The sequence below is a fragment of the Piliocolobus tephrosceles genome, chromosome 21 (assembly GCF_002776525.5).
Source record: "Piliocolobus tephrosceles isolate RC106 chromosome 21, ASM277652v3, whole genome shotgun sequence".
Lineage (NCBI taxonomy): Eukaryota > Metazoa > Chordata > Mammalia > Primates > Cercopithecidae > Piliocolobus > Piliocolobus tephrosceles.
The window spans coordinates 36099474-36125314 of NC_045454.1; the positions used below are offsets into that span (position 1 = coordinate 36099474).

At 50.4% G+C, this 25841-nt stretch overlaps 1 protein-coding gene across 1 annotated transcript in view; it reads right to left on the reverse strand.

The window, feature by feature from the left end:
• The window catches only part of MYO9B (myosin IXB), a 136434-nt gene that overhangs the window by 68244 nt on the left and 42349 nt on the right, over positions 1–25841 (reverse strand). The window contains 1 exon segment of the mRNA XM_023229693.1: positions 720–814. Within this exon segment, the coding sequence (XP_023085461.1) occupies positions 720–814 (95 nt within the window).

Genomic DNA, 25841 nt, shown 5'->3' on the forward strand with positions numbered 1-25841 from the left:
CCATCCATCCATCCATCCATCCATCCATCCATCCATCCACCCACCCATCCACCCATCCATAAATCTATCCATCCATCTACCTGAAAATCCATTCACCCATGAATCCATCTGTCTGTCTAACCAACCAACCAACCAACCAACCATCCATTCATCCATCCATCCATCCACCCACCCACCCACTCACCCATCCATAAATCTGTCCATCTAACTGAAAATCCTTTCACCTGTGAATCCATCTGTCTGTCTAATCAACCAACCATCCATCCATCCATCCATCCATCCATCCATCCATCCATCCTCCATCCATCCATCCCCTCATGAGTCCATCCACCCACCCACCCTTCAGTATTCCCAATGCACAACCACCTCACTTTGCTGCTCTGTACCTGTCATTTTCTGGCTGAAGGGACACATGTTTGGCAAAGGCCAGAGTCTACATCCCTACTGCCTGTGACACCCCTAAGACTTACCAAATTTGAAACTTTATCAAGACAAGAAATGGGCTGTGCTGTTGTCCCCAGCCCCTGCCCACATTTCCTACCTCAACCTACTGCTCCAGACCTTCACCTCAAAGACTTTAAATCATACTCGCTCTCCTGTACAAAGCATAAACATTTGCACAGCCATGATCTCCACATCTCACTCCCATGTGTGTGTCGGGAAGCAACAGCGCATGGGGCCAGCTCTCACCAGTAGGGACCCCAGGGACACTGACTCACCCTCTCACAATGCCACTCTCTAGGTAGCTGACTTGGATGAACTTCCCAAACCGGCTGGAGTTGTTGTTGTGGGCTGTCTTGGCGTTTCCAAAAGCCTGCAACGAAATCAAAAGCAGGTTTTCAGATCAGAAGGATGGAATTTTTCTTTTCTTTCCTCTCATTTTACACTGTCTTTATTTTTATTTTGTATTGTTCAATTTATCTATTTTTTCTCTTGGAGACAGTCTCGGTCTGCCACCTGGGCTTGAGTGACACAATCTTGGCTCACTGCAACCTCTGCCTCCTGGGTTTAAGCAATTCTCATGCCTCAGCCTCCTGAGTAGCTGGGACTACAGACGCGCACTACCATGCCAGCTAATTTTTTGTATTTTAGTAGAGATCGGGTTTCACCATGTTGTCCAGGCTGATCTCGAACTCCTGAGCTCAGGCAGTCTGCCCGCCTCAGCCTCCCAAAGTGCATGAGTCACTGTGCCTGGTCTCTATTTTTTCTTCTTCTTTCCTTTTTTTGAGATGGACTCTTGCTCTGTCGCCTAGGCTGGAATGCAAGGGTGCGATCTCGGCTCTTTGCAACCACTGTCTCCCAGGTTCAAGCGATTCTCCTGGCTCAGCCTCCCGAGTAGCTGCGATTATAGGCGCATGCTGCTGCCACGCCTGGCCAATTTTTTGTATTTTTAGTAGAGATTGGGTCTCACCATGTTGCCCAGGCTGGTCTTGAACTCCTGAGCTCAGGCAATCTGCTCGCCTCGGCCTTCCAAAATGCTGGGATTACAGGCATGAGCCACCACCCCGGGCCTCTTATTTTTTCTTTAACTGTTCCTGGAAAGCAGGGCTACCCAGTAAGCAGAGAGTAGCTCATTTTCTTTCTTTCTTTTTTTTGTCTGAGACAGGGTCACACAACATCACCCAGGCTGGAGTGCAGTGATGCGATCTTGGCTTACCGCAACCTCTGCCTCCTGGGCTGAAGCGATCCCCCTGCCTCAGCCTCCTGAGCAGCTGGGACCACAGGCATGCGCCACCATGTCTGGCTAAGTTTTTGCAGAGATGGGGTTTTGCCATGTTGCCCAGGCTGGTCTGGAACTCCTGAGCTTAAGTGATCCACCCACCTCGGTCTCCCAAAGTGCTGAAATTACAGGCATGAGCCATCATATCCAGCCTTGGTTTATTTAGTTAATATTTTTCAGATTGTGACATAATTTGCAAAAACATCATTTTATTTATTTGTTGTCTAAATAAACTTTATTTTTCAACCTTTTAATATTATTTTTTGAGATGGGGTCTCGCTCTGTTGCCCAGGCTGGAGTGTAGTGGCGCGATCTCGGCTCACTGCAACCTCTGTCTCCCAGGCTCAAGGGATCCTCCCACCTCAGCCTCCCAAGTAGCTACGACCAGAGGCATGTACCACCATGCCCCGCCTTAACTTTTAAGGTTTTGGGGTACACATGCAGGTTTGTTAAGTAGGTAAATTCGTATCACGGGGGTTTGCTGTACAGATTATTTTGTCACCCAGATACTAAGCCTAGTATCCAATAGTTATTTTTTCTTTTTTTTCTTTCTTTCTTTTTTTTTTGGAGACAGACTCTTGCTCTGTCGCCCAGGCTGGGGTGTAGTGGCGAGATCTCGGCTCACTGCAACCTCCGCCTCCCAGGTTCAAGCAATTCTCCTGCTTCAGCCTCCCAAGTAGCTGGGAATACAGGTACATGCCACGACGCTCAGCTAATTTTTGTATTTTTAGTAGAGACGGGGTTTCACCACATTGGCCAGGATGGTCTCGATCTCTTGACCATGTGATCCGCCCGGCCCAGCCTCTCAAAGTGCTTGGATTACAGGCGTTGAGCCACCACGCCCGGCCCCAAAAGTTATTTTTTTCTGCTCTTCTCCCTTTTCCCATCCTCCAGGAGGCCCCACTGTCTGCTGTTCCCCTCTGTGTGAACATGTGTTCTCCCCATTTAGCTCCCACTTGTAAGTGAGAACATGCAATATTAGGTGTTCTGTTCCTGTGTTGGTTTGCTAAGGATAATAGGCTTCAGTGAGGATGGAGCTGCTATAGGCCTCAGCCTGGAACCCTGGGCCTTCCTCCTCCTGGGCTTTGAGGACACTCATTTATCCCTGAGACAGTAGGCTATAAGTCACTTAGAAGCCCAGATAAGACCTGGAAAACACAGAGGTGTATGGTAAAGGCCCATTCCAACATTTCTCTCTTTATCTTTGTGTCTGAGGTTGTGTAAGGTGCTCAAGTTTTTTTTTTTTTTTTTTTTGAAACAAGAGTCTTACTCTGTTGCCGGGCTGGAGTGCAATGGCATGATCTCAGCTCACTGCAACCTCCGCCTCTCGGGTTCAAGCGATTCCCGTGGCTCACCCTCCTGAGTAGCTGCGATGACAGGTGTGTGCCACCACACCTGGCTAACTTTTGCATTTTTAGTAGAGATGGGGTTTTCCCATGTTGGTCCAGGCTGGTCTCAAACTCCTGACCTCAGGTGATCTGCCCGCCTTGGCCTCCCAAAGTACTGGGATTACAGGCATGAGCCATCGTGCCTGGCCGGTGTTCAAGTTTTAAGTCTCTGACATTAAAAATGGCAATTGCCTGAATTCTTTTCAGTCATAATCATTCATCTGATAGGGTAAAGCACACCTTGTGGGCCAAATCTGGTCTGATGCTTGTTTTTTTAATTGCCTGCGAGCCAAGAATGATTTTCACATTTGTAAATGGCAAAACAAGAAACAAACAAAAACCCAAAGAAGAATATTTCCTGGTGTGAAAAATCTCTTCATATTTCAGCGTCCATCAATAAAGTTTTATTGGTATAGGCCAGGCTCATTCAATTGTGTTGCAACAGACACCACCATCTAGTCTGCGAAGGTGAAAATATTGCCTAATAGGCTCTGTGCAGCAGGACTTTTGGGCTGATCTGGACTCTGGGCTCACTGCTGGACACAAGGCAGGGTATGTGGAAGCTCCTTCGAGGAGCCCTACAGTTTGGTGGGAAGATAAGTGGGTTCAAAGAGCAATTTTAAAAAAAATTGGGGTAAAACTAACATAACATACAATTAACCATTTTAAAGTGTACAATCCAGTGGCATTTAGTACATTCACAATGTTGTGCAGCCATCGCCTTTATCTGGTTCCAGAACATTCTGATCGCCCTAAAAGGAGACTGTCCCTATCAGCAGTCCCTCCCCATTTCCCTCTCCTAGTCCCTGACAACCACCAATCTGCTTCCCGTCTCTATGGATTTGCCTGTTCTGGGTATTTCAGGTCAATGAGGTCATACACTGTCTGGTTGCTGCTGCTTTTTTCGTTCTTTTTTTTTTTTAATTTAAGAGGCAGGGTCTTGCTCTGTCGCCCAGGCTGGAGTGCAGTGGTGTAATCATAGCTTACCGCAAGCTTCAACCTCCTGGGCTCAAGCAATCCTCCTGCCTCAGCCTCCCAAGTAGCTGGGACCACAGGTGCAGGCCACCATGCTTGGCTGATTTTTAAAATTTTTTGGTAGAGACCGCGTCTCTCTATGTTGCCCAGGCTGGTCTTGAACTCCCGGCCTCAAACAATCCTCCCGCCTCGGCCTCCCAAAGGGCTGTGATGACGGGCACGGTGGCTCAATGTTTCATTCCTTTTTCACAGGACAATCTTTTTGCTCTGTACTGACGAGTCCACACATACAGGGAAGTGCAGGGAGTGTGCAGGGGTCCCCTCTGGGGCCTTCCATGTAACCATCCCCTGAATGAAGATGGGGGACACCCACTCTCTGTCCAGCTTCCTGGGGTGCCCCCTTCCCATGAGGGACTTACTGCTCCAGAGTGTTTAAGATGGAGCCCTGGGGGAACTCGAGGCAGGGAAGGTGCCTGGCACAGGACAGAGAAGCTAGGAAGAGGTGGTGGCTGGGGGAAGATGGGGGGCTCTTTTGTTTAGGGAGAAAGAAGATAGGGTGAGGCCAGCAGGATGTGGGCTGTGAGGCCGGGTAGATGAGAGAGAGGCGGCAGAGCTGGTCCTGGGGCCTGGTGTTCCACTGTCCCAGTCCTTGTGACCACTAGGTTTGGGGAAGAGGTGACATGGCAAGGGGCGGGCACAGGGACAGGGGGCACACCCTGGGCATGCCACACGTGGAAAGTCTGGCAGCAGTGATGTTCCCATTTGAGAGAGAGGCTGGGGCGCCCAGGGAGGAGAGGAGAGAGCAAGGCCACAGCGTGAAGGAAGTGGCAAGGCCATTGCCAAGGTCCCATTGTAGGGGGTGGGGAAGGTGGTGGCCAAGCACGCCGGGGAGGCAGAAACCGGAGACACAATGACACAGAGAGGCAGGATCTTCCTGAAGGCCTCATTCCACAGGGTGATGGATATTGGTTGTTATGGACTTCATGTCTGTGGCCCTCACCAAATTTTTTTTTTTTTTTTGAGACAGGGTTTTGCTCTTGTTGCCCAGGCTGGAGCGCAATGGTGCGATCTCGGCTCACTGCAACCTCCGCCTCCTGGGTTCAAGTGATTCTTGTGCTTCAGCCTCCTGAGCAGCTGGGATTACAGGTGCGTGCTACTGCGCTCGGCTAATTTTTGTATTTTTAGTAGAGACGGGGTTTTACCATGTTGGCCAGGCTGGTCTCGAACTCCTGACCCCAAGTGATCTCCTCGCCTCGGCCTCCCAAAGTGCTGGGATTACAGGCTTGAGTCACCATGCCTGGCCCCTGACAAACTTTATATGTTGAAATCTAAGCCTAAGGTGATAGGTTCAGGAGGTAAGGTCTTCGGAAGGTGATGAGGTCACTTACACGGGGCCCTCATGAATGGGATTAGTGCCCTTATAGAAGAGGCCCCCAGAGAGCTCCCTCACTCCTTCCACCATGTGAGGGCATGGGAAAAAACACCATCGATGAACCAAGAAGTAGGCTTTCACCTGACACCAAATCTGCCAGAGCCTTCACCTTGGACTTCTCACTTCCAGAACCGTGAGAATATATTTCTGTTGTTTCAGCCACCTGGCCTACGTGGTACAGTCATGCACTACACAGCAATGACCATCGAACGATGGACCGCATATATGACGGTGGTCCCATAAGGTTATAATACTGTACTCTTACTGTACTGTTTCTATGTTTCCATCCATCCATCCATCCACCCAATCTTTTTTTTGAGACAGGGTCTCACTCTGTTGCCCAGGCCAGAGTGCGGTGGCATGATCATGGCTCACTGCAGCCTCAACCTCCAGAGCTCAAGGTGATCCTCCTGCCTCAAGTTCCCAGGTAGCAGAGACTACGGGCACATGTCAGCACACCTGGCTTATTTTCTTATAGAGAAGAGGTTTCACTGTGTTGCCCAGGCCAGTCTCAAACTCCTGGGCTCAAGCAATCTGCTCACTTTGGCCTCTCCAAGTGTTGGGATTACAGGTGTGAGCCAAAGTAACCAGTCTATCTATTTAGAGACAGAATCTTGGTCTGTCGCCCAGGTTGGAGTGCGGTGGTGTGATCTTGGCTCACTGCAGCCTCGACCTCCTGGGTTCAGGTGATCCTCCTGCATAGGCCTTGCAAAGTGCTAGGATTACAGGAATGAGCCACCAGGCCTGGCCTATGTTTAGATATACAAATATTTACCATTGTGTTACAACTGCCCACAGTATTCAGTAAGGTAACATGCTGTACAGGTTTGCAGCCTAGAAGCAATGGGCTATACCTATTTGTTTTTGCTTTTTTTGAAATCGAGTCTTACTCTGTTGCCCAGGCTGGAGTGCAGTGGCATAATCTCGGCTCACTGCAACCTCTGCCTCCCAGGTTCAAGTGATCCTCCTGTCTCAGCCTCCACAGTAACTAGGACTACAGGCACGAGCTACCACGCCTGGCTAATTTTTGCATTTTAAAATAGAGACAGGGTTTCACCACAGTTTGAGGCCAGGCTGGTCTTGAACTCCTGACCTCAGGTGATCCACCTGCGTTGGCCTCCCAAAGTGTTAGGATTACAGGCGTGAGCCACTGCACCCAGCCAGCTACATCTGTTTGTATAGGTATACCCTATTAGTGGTTATATACTAACACACCTATTAGTATATAACCTACTGAACACCTACAGCCTAAGTGTGTAGTAGGTTATATCATCTAGGTTTGTGTAAGTTCACTCTAGGATGTTTGCATGACCACAAAATCACCCAATGATGCATTTCTCCTGTAGTTAAGCTATGCGTAACCGTATTCTATGACAGTAGCCCGAACAGATTAAGACACTGGCTGACCACTGAGTGGAGGCTTTTGTGGGGCAGCCTGAAGGGGGAAGTCCCATTAAAAATGCAACTGACTGGCTGGGCACAGTGGTCATGCCTGTAATCCCAGCACTTTGGGAGGCCGAGGCAGGAGGATGGCTTGAGGCCAGGAGTTCGAGACCACCATGGACAACACGGCAAAACCCCAAATCTAGAAAAAATAAAAAAAATTAGCCAGGTATGCAGCAATCTCATTACTGGGCATATACCCAAAGGATTATAAATCACGCTGCTATAAAGACACATGCACACGTACGTTTATTGTAGCACTATTCACAATAGCAAAGACTTGGAACCAACCCAAATGCCCATCAATGATAGACTGGATTAAGAGAATGTTGCACATATACACCATGGAATACTATGCAGCCATAAAAAAGGATGAGTTCATGTCCTTTGCAGGGTCATGGATGAGGCTGGAAACCATCATTCTCAGCAAACTAACACAGGAACAGAAAACCAAACACCACGTGTTCTCACTCATAAGTGGGAGTTGAACAATGAGAACACACGGACACAGGGAGGGGAACACCACACACCGGGGCCTGTGGGGGGTGAGGGACTAGGGGAGGATTAGAAGAAATACCTAATGTAGGTGATAGGTTGATGGGTGCAAGCAAACCACCATGGCACATGTACACCTATGTAACAAAACTGCACGTTCTGCACATGTATCCCAGAACTTAAAGTATTAAAAAAAAAAAAAAAAAAAGCCAGGTATGGTGGTGGGTGCCTGTAGTTCCAGTTACTTTGGAGGCTGAGGTGGGAGGATTGCTTCAGCCCAGAAGGTTGAGGCTGCAGCTGCATTTGCGCCCCTGCACTCCAGCCTGGGCGACAGAGCGAGATCCTGTTTCCAAAAAAAAAAAAAAAAAAGGGATCTGACCATGGAAGGCCCAGATACTCCCTTGGAGAAGGCTCCATTCAGCTGCAAAGCCTCGGGCAGAGTTTGAAGCCTGGACAGTAGCGCTGGCTGGACCCGTGTGCAGGTCACGCTCCTCAAGGAGCTGGCTGTTTGGGTCACGGGACAAGGAAATAGGGAGGAGCTCGAGATCATGGGAGCACAGAGCCAAGCAGGAAGGTGAGAAGGAGGGGGCCCCAGAGAGATGACCTGGCCCTCTACAGAGAAGGGGGTCTGGGCAGTAGCCAGGTGCTTTTGGTGGGGGGGACTGGGTCACCACATGAGCCTTGCTCACCTGTTGATTTTTTTTTTTTTTTGAGGCAGGGAGACAGGGTCTCACTCTGTCGCCCAGGCTAGAATTTAAGTGGTGCGACCATAGCTCACTGCAGCCTCAACCTCGACCCCTAGGCTCAGGCGAGCCTCCCATTTCCGCCTCCTAACGAGCTGAGACCACAAGTATACATTACCGTACCTGGCTAATTTGTTTTTTTTTTTTTTTTTGAGACAGAGTTCACTCTTGTTGCCCAGGCTGGAGTGCAACGGTGTAATCTTGGCTCACTGCAACCTCCGCCTCCTGGGTTCAAGCGATTCTCCTGCTTCAGCCTCCCAAGTAGTTAGGATTATAGGCATGCGCCACCACACCCAGATAATTTTGTATTTTTAGTAGAGATGAGGTTTCTCCACGTTGGTCAGGCTGGTTTTGAACTTCCGACCTCAGGTGATCCGCCCTCCTCGGCCTCCCAAAGTGCTGGGATTATAGGCGTGAGCCACTGCGCCCAGCCTAATTTTAAAAATGATTTTTGTCAACACGAATCTCACTATGTTACCCTGGTTGGTCTGGGGCTCTTGGACTCAAGTGATCCTTCCATCTCGGCCTCCCAAAGTGCTGCGATTACAGGTGTGAGCCACGGGGTCCGGTCTGACCTGCTGAACTTTGAAACAGTCTCTGGAGGGTCTGATGAAACCCGGAGGGCTTGTCGGTGGGTGGGAACCACCAGGGGCTCTGCTGGTGAAGTTGGCTTTCCTGGGTGCCTATGGGACTTTTGGGGGGTGAACCACCCTGTGTGATGGGGGCATCCTGTGCACTACACGGTGTTGAACAGCATCCCTGGCCTCCACCTAACCGATGCCATCTGGGATAACCAAAGACTGTCTCCAGAGATCGCCAAATCACCCCGGCTGGGGAGCACTGATGTACACAGACGGAAATAAAAGGGGGTTGCAGGGCTGGGTAGTTGGCGCTCACTGGTCCCTCTGTCCCTTCCGTGTAGAATGCAGGCTCCCGCGTGCGCTGCATTCTAGGTGCTGAGGGGATCCCTGCGGTCTTTCTAGGTTTCATTTCCAGCTGTCCAGAGGGTAGCTGGAGAACTGTGTTTTTTGTTGTTGTTTGGAGTTTGCAGTCTCAAGGCACCGACTCCCTCGTTTCCTTGGATGCTCACGGGACCCTGCAGGGCCATAGTCTGGAGCTCACGCAGGAAATATGCTTCAGCCTGGGGCCCGGTGCCCGGGCCTAGGCCCTCCTCCTTACTCCGTGCCTGACAGCACGAAGCCCAGCCTCACCTATCCTCGCCTATGGCCTATCCTCGCCTATGTGGTCCCACGACCAGACTCTCCTCCCAATCAAGCTCAATTCAAAGAGATCTATCAGGCAAACCCTAAAATAAAGTCCCAGGAAGGGGCACAGAAAGCTCCCCTTACTTGGCCTAACTATAAGCAGATGGCGAAGGGATGCCTGTGCTCGAGGGTGAGGTGGGGGGGACAGTCCTGTTGGCTGCCCTGGGGTGTCTGCAGCAGGAAACGGGTCCTCTCTGAGTGGGGTCCCCCCACCTTGGTGTAAAGCCTGGTCTGTGGCAGAGGTGCCCCAGAAATGTACATTCATACCCTAAAGAGCCACAGTGCTCACTTTAAACCCGAGGGACAAGTCTCTGCAGTGACTTCTAATATCACAGCCAGGCCTGGTGTCTTGGGGACATACGACAGGGAACGCCTTTGGGATATGAGGGGCCCCTCCCACCACCGTGGCTGCCCAAGGGCGGGCTTTCTGGTTCTGCGATTACCCCGTGCACCAATTATCCATGCACACAGGCTGCTCCCAGGCCTGGTGACCTCACGCGTCTGGTATGTGGTCTCAGCACACTGCGACTTTTCAAAGCCCATCTAAAAATATCCGGTTGGTGCTATTATACATCCGAGGGGGAAGTGCAGCCTGGCGCTCGCAGCGAGGGGTGCTATTGTGTTGCTGCTCGGCTGGGCTGGCCGGGGGCTCACACAGTCTCAAAGCACAAGGGTGGCTGGTGTGCCTGGAGGATCATGTGGGGTCCAGGGTGGACAGGAGGGAGGAAGTGGGACCCCGGTGTCAGCAACTATGCGATATAATCTGGCACACGCACTGGGAAGGCGGATGCCATGGTTCCCCAAGGCTACAAAACCCATAGCACTGGACATGCTCAAAACCAAAAAAGGCCTCTCCTTTCAGAGAAACACATTTTTTTTCTTTTATAATATAAAAAACATGTTTCTAATATAAGTTGCAAACGTTGGAAAAAAATTATTATCTCACTAGGTCCAGCAATCCCACTTCTGGGTATATATCCAAAGGAAATGACATCAGTACGTGGAAGAAATGTTTGCATTCTCATGTTCATTTCAGCACTAATCACAATAGCCAAGACGTGGAATCAACCTAAGTGTCCATCAACAGATGAATGAATAGGCTGGGTTCAGTGGCTCACTCCTGTAATCCTAGTACTCTGGGAGGCCGGGGCGGGCAGATCACTTGAGGTCAAGAGTTTGAGACCAGCCTGGCCAACATGGTGAAACCCCATCTCCACTAAAAATACAAAAATTAGCTGGGCGTGGTGGCATGTGCCTGTAATCTCAGCTACCTGGGAGGCTGAGGCAGGAGAATCGTCTGAACCCAGGAGGTAGAGGTTGCACTGAGCTGAGATTGCGCCACTTCACTCTGGCCTGGGTGACAGAGCAAGACTCTGTCTCAAAAAAAAAAAAAAAAACAAAAAAACAGAGAGATCCTGTCATTTGCAACAACATGGATGAAGCTGACGGATACTATGTTAATAAGCCAGGCACAGAAAGGCAAATACTACATGATCTCACTCGTGTAGAATTTTTAAAAGTTGAACTCATAGTGGGAGAGGGAGAAGGGAGTGAGGGTTGAAAAGTTACCTATTAGGTACAGTGTTTGAGATCTAAGTGATGGGTATATTAGAAGTGCAACCCTAACCATACCCAATATATCCCTGTAACAAAATACACATGTACCCCCACTCCAAAAAAAAAAAAAAAAACTCATAGAAGTAGAAAGTAGGGCTGGTGCTGTGGTTCACACCTGTAACCCCTGAGCACTTTGGGAGGCAAAGATGGGAGGATCGCTTGAGGTCAGGAGTTTTGAGACCAGCCTGGGCAACATAGTGACATCCCATCTTTACAAAAAATAAAAATTAGCTAGGTGTGGTGGGACACACCTGTTGTCCCAGCTACTCAGGAAGCTGAGGCAGGAGGATCGCTTAGGCCCAGGAATTCGAGGCTGCAGTGAACTGTGATTGCACCACTGCACTCCAGCCTAGATGACAGAGCAAGACCCTGTCTCAAAAAAACAGAAGTAGAAAGTAGCATACTGGTTACCGGGGGTGGGGGCAGGGTTGGGGAGATGCTGGTCAAAGGATATAAATTTCAGTTAGAGAGGAGGAATAAATTCAAACAATCTATTGTATAACATGGTGTCTGTAAATATTTTTGTATTTTGAAAATTCCTAAGACAGTAGATTTCAAGTGCTTTCATCACAAAACATGTTGAGTATGTCAGGTAACGCATATGTTAATTAGCTCCATTGACCCATTCCACAATGTATACATATTTCAAAATGTCATGTTTTACGTGATGAATATATACAACTTTCATCAATTAGAAATAAAACAGGCTGAGCGGTGGCTCACGCCTGTAATCCCAGCACTTTGGGAGGCCGAGGTGGGTGGATCACGAGGTCAGGAGATCGAGACCATCCTGGCTAACATGGTGAAACCCTGTCTCTACTAAAAATACAAAAAATTAGCCAGGTGTGGTGGCGGGCGCCTGTAGTCCCAGCTACTTGGGAGGCTGACACAGGAGAATGGCATGAACCTGGGAGGCGGAGCTTGCAGTGAGCCAAGATTACGCCACTGCACTCCAGCCTGGGCGACAAAGCGAGACTCTGTCTCAAAAAAAAAAAAAGAAAAGAAAAGAAATAAAATAAGCCCTGGTGGTGTGGCTCACACCTGTAATTCTACCACTTTAGAAGCCAAGGCGGGGGGATCACTTCAGGTCAGGAGTTCAAGACCAGCCTGGCCAACATGGTGAAACCCCATCTCTACTAAAAATGCAAAAATTAGCCAGGCGTGGTGGTACGCGCCTGTAGTCCCTTCTACTTGGGAGGCTGAGGCAAGAGAATTGCTTGAACCCAGGAGGTGCAGGTTGCAGTGAGTCAAGATCGCGCCACTGCACTCCAGTCTGGGTGAGAGAGCAAGACTCTGTCTTGGGAAAAAAAAAAAAAAAGCCGGGTGCAGTGGCTCACACCTGCAATCCCAGCACTCTGGGAGGCCAAGGCAGGAGATCACCTGAGCCCAGGAAGTTCAAGAATAGCCGTGAGATCCTGCGTCTACAAAAAAGAAAAAATTAGCCAGGCGTGGTGATGCATGCCTATAGTCCCAGCTACTCAGGGGGCGGAAATGGGAGGATCACTTGAGCCCAGGAGGTCGAGGCTGCAGTAAGCCATGATTGTGCCATTACACTCTAGCCTGGAAGACAGAGTGAGACCCTGTTCCCTGCCCCGCCCCACTCCCCCCTAAAAATTAAATTAAAGACAATTTTTAAAAACCTCATGAAAAGTTTATATCACAGAAGAAATCCATAAAGCTACTGGTCATAATTCAGCTTCCCCCCAGTCACAGTTTCTAGGTAAAACTAACGTAGAGGCAGTCTTGCCCCTCCCTCTGACAGGGCTGGCCTAGGTGTGGGTCCAGTGGGGATGCCATGTGCCCACCAGGGACACTGAGAGCTGGAAGAAGTCTGGCTGCCTTCCAAATGCCCCTGCCTCTGAGATTTTTCTTCTGGGCAATTTAAAAAGATTTCTTGAATTGAGAAAGCTAGAGAAGAATTATTCAATGGGGCCAGGAGCAGTGGCTTACGCATGTAATCCCAGCACTTTGGGAGGCCGAGGCAGGCAGATCACCTGAGGTCAGGAGTTCAAGACCAACCTGGTCAACATTGTGAAATCCTGTCTCTACTAAAAATACAAAAATTAGCTGGGCATGGTGGCAGGCGCCTGTAGTCCCATCTATTCAGGAAGCTGAGGCAGGAGAATCGCTTGAATGCAGGAGGCGGAGGTTGCAGTGAGCTGAGATCGTGCCACTGCACTCCAGCCTGGGTGACAGAGCAAGACTCTGTCTCAAAAAAAAAAAAAAAAAGGTATTACTCAACGGTACTCACTAACACATGGGCAGGATGCCTTTATTCTCACTATTGTGATGGGGCCTTCCAGTGGGGAGAACGAACGATTGGGCTCAACTCTGAAGATGGCTTGGGCAAGTGGGACTTTATAACCAGGGAGCAGGGTGGGGGTCAGTGGATGGAAAATCACTAAGAGGAAACATTGAATGTACGGCAGTTTCTAGCTAAACCGACCTAACAGGATTCTTGCTGAAGACAGGCCAGGATGATCAGATAGTACCTGGGGTATGGGGGAAGATGAGGAGTCCGATCAGACATCAAGGGTGATCAGATCTCAAGGGCAGAGGGTTCCTGTTAAACTGTCTTAGCAGGGTCTCAGCTGAAACTGGATTTTACAAAGAAGTGCTCAGATGGGACTGGGAAAAGGTTCAGAAGTCTAATGTTCGGTCAAGGAGAGAATCTTTGAAAAGAGACATCCAGGGTTGAACGTCCTATGTAGGCAAAAATTCTAGATCTTCTTCGTTTTTTTTTTTTGAGACCAAGTCTTGCTCTGTCCAGAATGCAGTGGCTCACTGCAACCTCCGCCTCCCAGGTTCAAGTGTTCTTCCTGCCTCAGCCTCCTGAGTAGTGGGGAGTACAGGTGTGCACCACCATGCCCGGCTAATTTTTGTACTGGTAGTAGAGACAGGGTCTTGCTATGTTGGCCAGGCTTGTCTCGAACTTCTAGCCTCAAGTGATTCACCCACCTCGGCCTCCCAAAGTGTTGGGATTACAGGCGTGAGCCACCGTGCCTGGCCAAAAATTCTAGATCTTCTGGCCGGGCACAGTGGCTCACGACTGTAATCCCAGCACTTTGGGAGGCCGAGTTGGGCAGATCATGAGGTCAGGAGATCGAGACCATCCTGGCTAACATGGTGAAACCCCATCTCTATTAAAAAAAAAAAATACAAAGAATTAGCTGGGCATGGTGGCGGGCGCCTGTAGTCCTAGCTACTCAGGAGGCTGAGGCAGGAGAATGGCATGAACCCAGGAAGTGGAGCTTGCAGTAAGCTGAGATTGCACCACTGCACTCCAACCTGGGCGACAGAGTGAGACTCCGTCTCAAAAAAAAAAAAAAAAAAATTCTAGATCTTCTATCTAAAGGATGGCTCTCCTCTTGGTTGGAATGCCTGGTAACATTTTAGGGAGGCCAGGCAGGTAGCTCACACCTGTGATCCAAGCACTTTGGGAGGCCAAGCCAGGAGGATCGCTTGAGGCCAGGGATTCAGGACCAGCTGGGCAACATAGCAAGGCTCTGTCTCTTAAAGAAAAATAACTGGAAAGTTCGCCAGATCTGGTGGTACACACTTGTAGTCCCAGCTACTTAGGAGGCTGAGGGAGAAGGATTGCTTGAGTCCAGGAGGTTGAGGCTGCAGTGAGCTATGATCGCACCACTGCACTCCAGCCTTGGCAACAGAGTTAGAACCCATCTGAAAAAACACAAAACAAAAAACCACTCTCCCTAAAACATTTTAGGGAGAACAGTGACTATGACATATCATGACCTGTGGTGAGGAGTGGCCCTCTAGGTGCATATGCTGTGGGATTCAAGACTCCCTCTTTAACTCGCATTCCTTTAAGAGGCAGACTTCCCACCCCCATTTCAGATGAGGAGACGGAGGCACCAAAAGGTCTGCCGGCCTCCCTGAAGTCCAAGAGCAGGAGGCTGATGCGTCCTTGGCTCCCCTGCCCTGATCGGGCGGGTGTGGTGGCTCATGCCTGGGCAGGCCCATGCCCTGCCCACCTGCCCTGACACATTTGGTCACGTTTAGCCACAGCTCAGGTGTCTCGGCCTCTGGGAGCCTCCCTGGACCTGCCTGGACGGAGTGGGCTGCCTGCTTCCCGGAGCCTTGATGCTGTTTCTTTTTGTTGTTGTTGAGACTCCGTCTCGCTCTGTCGCCCAAGCTGGAGTGCAGTGGCACGATCTTGGCTCGCTGCAGCCTCCACCTCCCGGGCTCAAGTGATTCTCCTGTCTCAGCCTCCCGAGTAGCTGCAACCTACAGGAGCCCACCACTATGCCCAGCTAATTTTATTGTATTGTTAGTAGAGACAGGGTTTCACCATGTTAGCCAGGCTGGTCTCAAACTCCTGAGCTCAGGCAATCCACCTGCCTCCGCCTCCCAAAGTGCCGGGATCACAGGTGTGAGCCACTGTGCCCAACCCCTTGATGTTGTTTCTTCCTCCCTCTGCAACATCACTTCTGGGTGAAGCCTCTGTCCTCTGCTCAGACCATGAGCCACACAGAACTTCTGATCTCCCCTGTCTGGTCAATGCCATGCGGGCACCGAGATGAAGGACTGACCAGTATCGCTAAGAGAGGCTGCGGCTGGAGAAAGAACATCTGCAAATATCGAGCCACCACAGAGCCTAAAGAAAGGGGCTGAAAGAGGGAGACTGTCTCCTTGCTTTTCAGTTTGCAGAAGTCCTCTCTCCTTCCAGCTGGGGTAAGGTGGAGACTATCACATGACACTGGCCAGGGCCTGGCAGCCAGCTTGGAACTCCTGTTATTTCTCTCCTGTGTTCTTCAAGTTTCTAGCAGAACTTTCTACCTGAAACAGCACTTGGTCCGAGGCCACGGAGTAGGTGACGCTCTCCCGGGGACACTGACAGCAGTCAGACCCAGATGAGAGCTGTGACCCTGAGCGTGGGTGGTTCAAGCCAGCAGGCGGAGGCCACATCCCAAGGCTGTGCCAGGCTCTCATGGACACAGGAGTCCTGTGGGCAGTCTGTCCCAGGAGGCCCGAGGGGCCAGGGGGTTCTGCTCTGCCAGGTCTGCCAATCTAATAGCCATGGGGCAGCCACTGGGAGCTGGGACTGTGCTTCACGGAAATGCCAGGGAAATAAACCCCCAGGTCGTCATGGGGTTGCAGGCTATTTCTTTTTTCAAGACAAGGTCTTGCTTTGTTACCCAGGCTGGAGTACAAAGGCACGATCCTAGCTCACTGCAGCCTCAAACTCCTGGGCTTAAGTGATCCTCCCTCCTCAGACTCTCAAGTAGCTGGGACCACTGGCGCATACCACTGTGCCTGGCTAATTAAAAAAAAAAAAATTTCGGTATAGACAAGGTCTTGCTATGTTGTCCAGGGTGGCCTTGAACTCCTGGGCTCAAGTGATTCTCCCGCCTCGGCCTCTCAAAATGCTGGGATTACAGGCGTGAGCCACCATGACTAACCAGGTTGCAGGCGACTTCTGTTGAGACGCTTTGCAAGATTCAGTGGGTCCTGGTGGCCAGGGGGAGGGTTGGAGGCTTAAGGCTACTGCTGGGCAATTTGGGCAAATTAGTTCATGGCTCTTGGATTTCAGATTTCTCTCCTGTAAGGTAAGGTTTTAGAAAAATCCCTGCCTTAGCAGATGGAGGATTAAGCAGGATTTTCTGTGTGAACCAGGGGCCAGTGAACTTGTTCTGCGAAGGGGCAGGCGGTGAATATTTCTGGCTCCGTCTGCTGTCACCGCTCAGCTCTGCCGATGTGGCAGGAAAGAGGTCACAAACAGGTAGGGGTATGGGTGTGGCCACATGGAGGACACCCTCCTGGTACCAGTGCTCTTATCAGGGGTCTGCAAAGTGCGGCCAGTCACCTATTACTGTACAGTCTATGTTCTAGGGACAGTTTTCACATTTTAAAAATGCTTAGGGGGTTGGGTGTGGGAGCTCACACATATAATCCCAGCACTTTGGGAGGCCAAGGAGGGCGGATCACTTGAGGTCAGGAGTTCAAGACCAGCCTGGCCAACATGGTGAAACCCCTTCTCTATCCAAATACAAAAGAAATTAGCCGGGTGTGGTGGTGTGCACCTGTAGTTCCAGCTACTTGGGAGGCTGAGGCAGGAGAATCACTTGAACCTGTGAGGCGAAGGTTGCAGTGAGCCAAGATTGTGCCACTGTACTCCAGCCTGGGTGACAGAGCAAGACTCCATCTGGAAAAAAAAATGCTTAGGGGAGAAAAAAAGTCAAAACATCAGCCGGGTATGGTGTATCACGCCTGTAATTCCAGCACTTTGGAAGGCCGAGGGGGGTGGGTCATAAGGTCAGAAGTTCGAGACCAGCCTGGCCAACATGGTGAAACCCCATCTCTACGAAACTACAAAAGAAATGAGCCGGGCGTGGTGGCATGCACCTATAGTACCAGCTTCTCGGGAGGCTGAGGTAGGAGACTCGCTTGAACCTGGGAGGCAAAGGTTGCAGTGAGCCAAGATTGTGCCACTGCGTTCCAGCCTGGGTGACAGAGCAAGACTCCATCTGAAAAAAAAACCAAAAATGCTTAGGGGAGAAAAAACGTCAAAAGATCAGGCGAGCATGGTGGCTCATGCCTGTAATTCCAGCACTTTGGAAGGCCGAGGGGGGTGGATCACAAGGTCAGGGGTTTGAGACTAGCCTGGCTAATATGGTGAAACCCCGTTTCTACTAAAAACACAAAAATTAGCCAGGCATGGTGGTGGGCGCCTGTAGTCCCAGCTACTCGGGAAGCTGAGGCAGGAAATCACTTGAACTCGGGAAGCGGAGGCTGCAGTGAGCCGGGATCGTACCACTGCATTCCAGCCTGTGCAACAGGGTGAGACTCCGTCTCAAATAATAATTTAAAAAAAGTCAAAAGATCTCTGGATGGCTGAAATTGATGTGAAATTCAATTTTCAGCAGCAGCAAATGACGTTTTCCTGGCACGCAGCCACATTGGTCTGGGTCTGGCCTAAGCCTGCATTTGAGTTACAATAGCAGAGTCAAGTCATTCTGACAGAGACTGGGTGGCCCCTAGGACCTGTATGAAATAGACTGTCTGGTTTTTGTGGGAAAAGAGTGGCCGGGGGCCGCTGTTCTGGATCCTCTGTTAAATGCCCCCTTTTCTGGTGATCCCAGACATGGCTCCAGCAGGATGGGTCGGCAGGAGGTGAGTGTCACCCGGAGGTGAGTGTCGCCCTGGATGACTGGTCTCCCCAGACCATGGCAGGGAGGTGGAGAAGCAGGCCTGGGAAGCACCCAGGACAAAATGGGTCCACAGGGTCACGTGCTCAAGGAGGGCTGGGTGAGAAGAGACTCCCTAGGAGCTGGGAGCAGAGATCAGCAGGCAGGGCTGGAGGCAAGGAAGTGAGAAGTTGAGCTGATGTTTTCAACAGAGTTCAGAGCTGTGGTGAAGGTGGCGCCAAGGGAATGAGGAGGTTGGTGGGGGCTGTGTTGGGGATGATGCCAGCCAGGCGCAAGGAAGACCCCGGGAAGGGGGCAGGTGTAATGGAGGTGAGGAGGCAGCTGTGGGGTGGAAGACAGGACTTCCCACACCCCCAAGCCCAAGCCTGCACAGGAGGCAGCTGCAGGCTCAGTTGGCCTGCGGATGTGGGGGCAGGAAGTGGAAGAGTCACCCCAACCTCATGGCTCCCCCATTTGCAGAGGAGGAAGTGGTAGCTCTCCAGGGCCCCTAGCCTAGCTGCTGTCAGGTTTTGTTCTTTTCTGGTTGCTCAAGGGGCTTGGGGCACCCCGAGAGGCTCTCGATAGCTGGTTGCTGGTCAGATGGACAGACGGCAGGGATGTACAGAGAGCTGAGTGCTCCCAACTCCATATGCCCCAGTTCACAAGAGACACCAACTGTCAGCCACAGACGCAGATGGCATCACGGCAAACACTGAAACGCAGCAAGGACTCCCAGGGCTAGGCGGGGCCCTTTAAGAAGGACAGACTCCTACCATGCGCTGAAGTCTGACAGCAAACCCTACAGGGATGGGGTGGGGGGAGCCTTAAATAACAACAAAAACCCAAGTGTGAAACAAGTTACTGAAATCGTACATATGTCACTAAATTTGGGTTTAGGTTATCACGAAACCATGTACTAGGTCACAGAAAGAATACAGAACAAACCAGGCTTTGATGGGGGAAGGTCCTGTTTGGTTCTCAAGGCTGTGAAAATATCTGAAGAATTTATCATATTTCCCCTAGGGCTCATCTTACCCACTTTTTTGGGGGTGGGGTGGGGGATGGGGTCTTACTCTGTTGCCCAGGCCAGCATGCAGTGGTGTGATCTTGATCTTGGCTCACTGCAACCTCTGCCTTCCAGACTCAAGCGATTTTCCAACCTCAGCCCTCCAAGTAGCTGGGACCACAGGCATGTGCCACCACACCTGGCTAAGTTTTTGTATTTTTGGTAGAGATCGAGTTTTGTTATGTTGCCCAGGCTGGTCTCGAACTCCTGAGCTCAAGTGATCTGCCTGCTTCCGCCTCCCAAAGTGCTGGGATTACAGGTGTGAGCCACCGGACCTGGCCTCATCTTGCCCATTTGATGCCCAAATCATTCTCTTTCGGGGTTACTTTGTTCTTTTTCTCAGCTTCAGATAGGACATGAATTCATTGACTTCCACTCTTTCCTATTTGTGGATCTAATGTGTGTTCAGCTATGTGGTGTCCTCTTACCATCGCTTTAAATATAGCCCATGGATTTTGATAACATATGGGTGTTTGTCATTGATTTTCAGAAAACCTGCAATTTTGGTTTGTACCTTTTTTTTTTTTTGAGACAGAGTCTCACTCTGCTGACCAGGCTGAAGTGCAGTGGTGCGATCTCGGCTCACTGCAACCTCCACTTCCCAGATTCAAGCAATTCTCTTGCCTCAGCCTCCTGAGTAGTTGGGATTACAGGTGCCGGCCACCACGCCTGGCTAATTTTTGTATTTTTAGTAGAGATGGGGTTTTGTCATGTTGGCCAGGCTGAGCTCGAACTCCTGACCTCAGGTGATCTGCCCGCCTTGGCCTCCCAAAATGCTGGGATTACAGGTATGAGCCCCCACGCCCAGCTGTGTTTCTATCTCTTCATCTAAGAATTGCTCAATAGAAGTTTACTTTAAAAAAAAATTCCATGTAGTTTTATTGCATTGTTAGAGTGTCACTTGTAACTGTTCTGCTTTGGGAAGTTATAAATGCTTTCTCTTTACCTGACATAGGAATGATTTTTATTTGTAGAGATGGGGTCTTGCTATGTTGCCCAGGCTGGTCCTGAACTCCTGGGCTCAAGTGATCCTCCTACGTCAGCCTCCTGAACAGCTGGGATTACAAGTGTGTACTACAACACCTGACACTGATACAGAAATGATTTTCGAGGCCAGGTATGGTGGCTCACACCGGTAATCCTAGCACTTTGGAGACCAAGCTAGAAGGATTGCTTGAGGCCAGGAGTTGGAGACCAGCCTGGGCAACATAGTGAGACCCCATATCTACAAACAATACAAAAATTAGCCAGACGTGAGGGTGGTAAGTGCCTATAATCCTAGCTGCTTGGGAGGCTGAGGTGGGAGGATCGCTTGAGCCCAGGAGACTGAGGTTGCAGTGAGCCAAGATTGCACCACTGAACTCCAGTTGGGGTGACAAAGTGAGACCCTGTCTCAAAAAAAAAAAAAAAAAAAGAAAAATGATTTTTGAGAACGTTCCACGTATGTGTAAGGAGGTTTATTCTCTTAGAGTTCACGATATGGCCACAATGTCTGCCTTAAGTATGTGGTTTGGGCGTCTTAACATCCTTGCCTATTTTCTGTCTACTTAACCAAGCCATGTGTGTGTTTTTCCTAGTATCTTTTAGAATTTTTACTTTGTGGCCAGGCGTGGTGGCTCACACCTGTAATCCCAGCACTTTGGGAGGCCGAGACAGATGGAACACCTGAGGTCAGGAGTTCAAGACCAACCTGGCCAACATGTTAAAACTCTGTCTCTACTAAAAATACAAAAATTAGCCAGGTGTGATGGCATGCACCTGTAATCCCAGCTGTTTCAGAGGTTGAGGCAGGAGAATCGCTTGAACCAGGGAGGTGGAGGTTGCAGTGAGCTGAGATCATGCCACTGCACTCCAGCCTGGGTGACAAGAGTGAAACTCCATCTCAGAAAAAAAAAAAAATTGTTTTTCTACTCTATAAAGACAGTGGGATGTTGTTTGGTGCACAGATATTCACAACTATTATATCTTTATTGCAAAGTGAGGCTTTTGGCATCATAACCAATCTTTGCCACATGTAATGTGCAGAGGCCTGAACTATGTCCGAATTGCAGCTCTGCTGTCTTCTGTTTCTCACTGCCTGGTACACCTGTGCTTGCTTTTCCCTTTGTTTTTAACTTCCTGAAGCTCTTTGGTTTAGGTGTGTCTTGTATATAAAGCAAGGAACTGAACTTGCTTTATGTACTTGCGAGCCAAGCTGAATATCCTTTCGTTTTATTTACTTATTTAATATTTATTTACTGAGACAGGATCTTGCTTTGTCCCCCAGGCTGGAGAGCAGTGGCGTGATCATAATTCACTTCAGCCTCCAATTCCTGGGGTCCTGCGGTCCTTCCACCTCAGCCTCTTGAGTAACTGGAACTACAGACCTTGCACCACCACGCCTGTTTAATTTTTTAATTATTGTAGAGACGGGGTTTTGCTTTGTAGCTTAGGCTGGTCTTGAACTCCTGGCTTCAAGTGAGTTTCCTGCCTTGGCTTCCCAAAGTGTTGGAATTACAGGCATGAGCCACTGCAACTGGCCCTGAAAGATGTCATTTAAATTTAGCAGCATCATGGCCTCATTCGCTCCCAAGGCTCTGTCCACCATAGTTGAACCTTTTTCCTGCCTGTTAACCGATACCTGCCTGTCCCTGGCTGTCTGTGTCTGTGTGCCAAACTCCTGGGCTCAAGTGATCCTCCTGACTCAGCCTCCTGAGCATCTTGGATTACAGGCATGTGCCACCACTCCTGGCTGTGATGTAGGAATGATTTTTGAAACTGTTCCATGTAGACTTAAGGAGGTATGAGGGGAGTGATTCTCCAGATCACTTGTTGTTTTTGAGGCAGTCTCGCTCTGTTGCCCAGGCGGGAGTGCAGTGGTGCGATCGCCCAGGCTCAAGTGATTCTCCTGCCTCAGCCTCCTGAGTAGCTGGGATTACAGGTGTGTGCCACCACACCCAGGTAATTTCTGTATTTTTAGTAGAGACGAGGTTTCACCATGTTAACCAGGCTGGTCTCAAACTCCTGACCTCAGGTGATCTGCCCCGCCTCTGCCTCCCAAAGTGCTGCTGGGATTATAGGCCTGAGCCACTGCGCCTGGCCTCCAGGCAACTTTTGATGAAATCATGCATCTTTTGCAAGAAAAAGATTCTCAACCTCACTTGGCAACCGACTCCGCATGTGCATCATGGGAGGAGCCAGTCTTAGGCTGAGCTGAGAAGGGAGTCTGAGTGGAGGCTCATTCTGCAAGTGTTCAGCTCATTAGGAAAGGTTTCATCTTGAGATGACGTTTGCTTCTCCACACAATCCCCAAACCGCAGGGACTTCCAGTACTGTTTTTTTTTTGAGACAGGGTTTCACTCCTGTCGCCCAGGCTGGAGTACAGTGGCGCGATCCTGGCTCAACACAACCTCCAACTCCCGGGTTCAAGTGATTCTCCTGATTCAGCCTCCAGAGTAGCTGGAACTACAGGCATGCAGCACTGTGCCTGGCCAATTTGGATATTTTTAGTAGAGACAGGGTTTTACCATGTTGCCCAAGATGGTCTCAAACTCCCGACCTCAAGCAATACGACCGCCCTGGCCTCCCAAAGTGCTGGAATTATAGGCGTGAGCCACCGCGCCTGGCCCTTCCAGTACTTTTAATGCAGTAAAAGCGAACATTTGCACATGTAAAGAAAGGTAACCTCTTTGGGGGGGCTGGAAGGAGGTTCTATAGCTACTACAGCACGTCTCTGCCCTCCCTGCAGGTGCCACTGCCTCTCTCTGTAAACTTGGGGTGGGGGATGCCTCTTGGGGCCCCCAGGCTCCCCTTGGACCCTCTCTCCAGAGCTGGGGTCAGCAACCCATCACCCTGTGGTGGCAGCTCTTGGAGAGATTTATATATATATATGGAATATATGTATCTGCTGGAAGTGTGAGTTCCCTCACTTATGGCAGTGGAAAAAGAGTCTGAATCACCAAGATTTCAGTCTGCCCTCATCTCCCGAACCTCAGTGTGGGAGCACTGCTGTGTCCCTTCAAGTGGGCTGCGGTGAGGAAGAGAAAAAGTTGACAATCCAAGTACAAGTAAGGGGGTGTGTTAAAAATAACAGGCCAGGGGCCATGGCTGACGCCTGGAATCCCAGCATTTTGGGAGGCCAAGGAGGGTGGGTGGCTTCAGTCCAGGAGTTCGAGACCAGAATGGACAACATGGCAAAACCCCATCTCTACTAAAAATACAAAAATTAGCTGGGTGTGGTGGTACACGCCTGTAGTCCCAGCTACTTGGGAGGCTAAGGTGGGAGGATCGCTTGAGTCTGGGAGGTGGAGGCTGCAGTGAGTTGAGATCACACCATTGCACTCCATTCTGGGTGATGGAGCCAGACTCTGTCTTGAAAAACAACAAGAAACCCCAGACCGGATGTGAGGGCTCACGCTGTAAATCCCAGGGTTCTGTAATCCTCTCGCTTCAGCCTCCTGAGTTATCAGGGACTACAGGCATGTGCCACCATGCCAGGACTAAGCTGCCCTATATCGGCTGTATCTCTCTCTCCAGAATATATACTCCAAGAGCGGCCGCCACAAACCCACTCCAGCCAACTTCTTCAGCACTCACCATGAGGACTGTTACCAATTAGCGTAAAAGGAGATATATATATATTTAGATATCTACCTATCTTTTTTTTTTTTTTTTTGAGACGGAGTCTCGTTCTGTCCCCTAGGCTGGAGTGCAGTGGCGCCATTTCTGCTCACTGGAAGCTCTGCCTCCCAGGTTCACGCCATTCTCCTGCCTCAGCCTCCCGAGTAGCTGGGACTACAGGCACCCGCCACCACGCCCGGCTAATTTTTTGCATATTTTAGTAGAGACAGAGTTTCACCGTGTTACCCAGGATGGTATCGATCTCCTGACCTCGTGATCCGCCCGCCTCGGCCTCCCAGAGTGCTGGGATTACAGGCATGAGCCACCGCGCCTGGCGTTTTTTTTTTTTTTTTTTTTGAGACAGAGTCTCGTTCTGTTGCCCAGGCTGGAATGCAACGGTGCGATCATGGTTCACTAACTATAACTTTGCCTCCCAGGCTCAAACGATCCTCCTGCCTCCGCCTCCTGAGTAGCTGGGGCTACAGGCACATGCCACCATGCCTGGTTAATATTTTTATTTTTTGTAGAGATGGCGTCTCACGATTTTGCCCAGGGTGGTTTCAAACTCCTGGCCTCAAGCAATCTTCCCGCCTTGGCTTCCAAAAGCACTGGGATTACAGACGTGAGCCTTAGTGACTGGCCCTTCATTCCTTTTCATGGTTAAATAATCTCCTTTGAATCCACTCTGCTCTAAAAAGGGGCAGTAGCAGTGGCTGCCTAGCCTGTCTTGGGTGCTCGCTCCAAAGCTGAACAGTATATTGTGTGGCATCCTCCTTGGGTCTGGGGAAGCTACGGCAGGCACTGCCCTGTGCCCAGAGGGATCATGTGATACAAAGTCCTTTGATGCTCCTGACAGTTGGGCATCAGCCGCTCCTCATCACCTCCATCTTGGTTGACACATCCTGCTTTTGACGTATCATGGGCCTGCAATCCTCCCACCTTAGCCTCCTGAGTAGCTGGGACTACAGGCATGCATCAGCACGCCTGGCTAATTTTTGTATTTTTTTGTAGCGATAGGGTTTTGCCACGTTGTCCAGATGACCTCAAACTCCCGAGCTCAAGTGATCCTCCTGCCTCGGCCTCCCAAAGTGCTCGGATTATAGGTGTGAGCCACTGGGCGTCTCTGCTTTTCTTTATGTGGCAGTTCCAGAGTAAGGATGGGCACGCACTCAGGCACAGGAGGACTGCCCAGGCTCCCCTCCTTGGCCTCCCTGCCGCCTCGGTGTCCTGTGACTTCATCTCAGCAATCGCTCATTCCTGGCTCTTCCTTAGCCGACACCAGAAGCCGGCTGTAAGAAACATGGGGTCGCTGAACACAGCCTGCTCAGAACCTCAGGGTACAGGGCAATGGAAGCCACATCCCATGCTTGCCTGCCAACCTGGATCTGTGCTCTGAATCTCCCAGTGGTGCTGTGCGCTGGCACTGAAGGGACATGGAGGCCTTGGGGTGGGACTTAAAAGGATGAGGGTGGCAAGAGTATTCCAGATTGAGGGCGCAGCACATGCAAAGGCCCTGGGGCATGAGAGATCAGGAGGCAGAACAGAGAGGTCAAGTGACTTGCTGTAGGTCACACAGCATGCAGGCGGCCCAGCCTGCACTCAAACCCCCATGTCTGGCCTCCTGGCCATTCCCCTGAACTCCTCCAGCTGGTAAATTCTGGTTTGTAGGGGAGAGGTGAGAGGTGCCGAGAACCGGTTCAGGCACCTTGGCAGGACTGGAGCTGTCCCCTCAGGCCGGCCTGCACTGAGGGCCTCTCTGGGGCCTGCCTGCCGTTGTCATCTTCTCCTCCTCCTTGGAGGTCAATCTTATTAACAATTACACCGGCCACAAACAGCTCCCTCCATGCAGGTGGTGGCTTCACTAAAAACAAATCAAATTAAAAAAACAGGCTGGGCACGGTGGCTCATGCCTGTGATCCCAGCATTCTGGGAGGCCAAGGTGGGTGGATC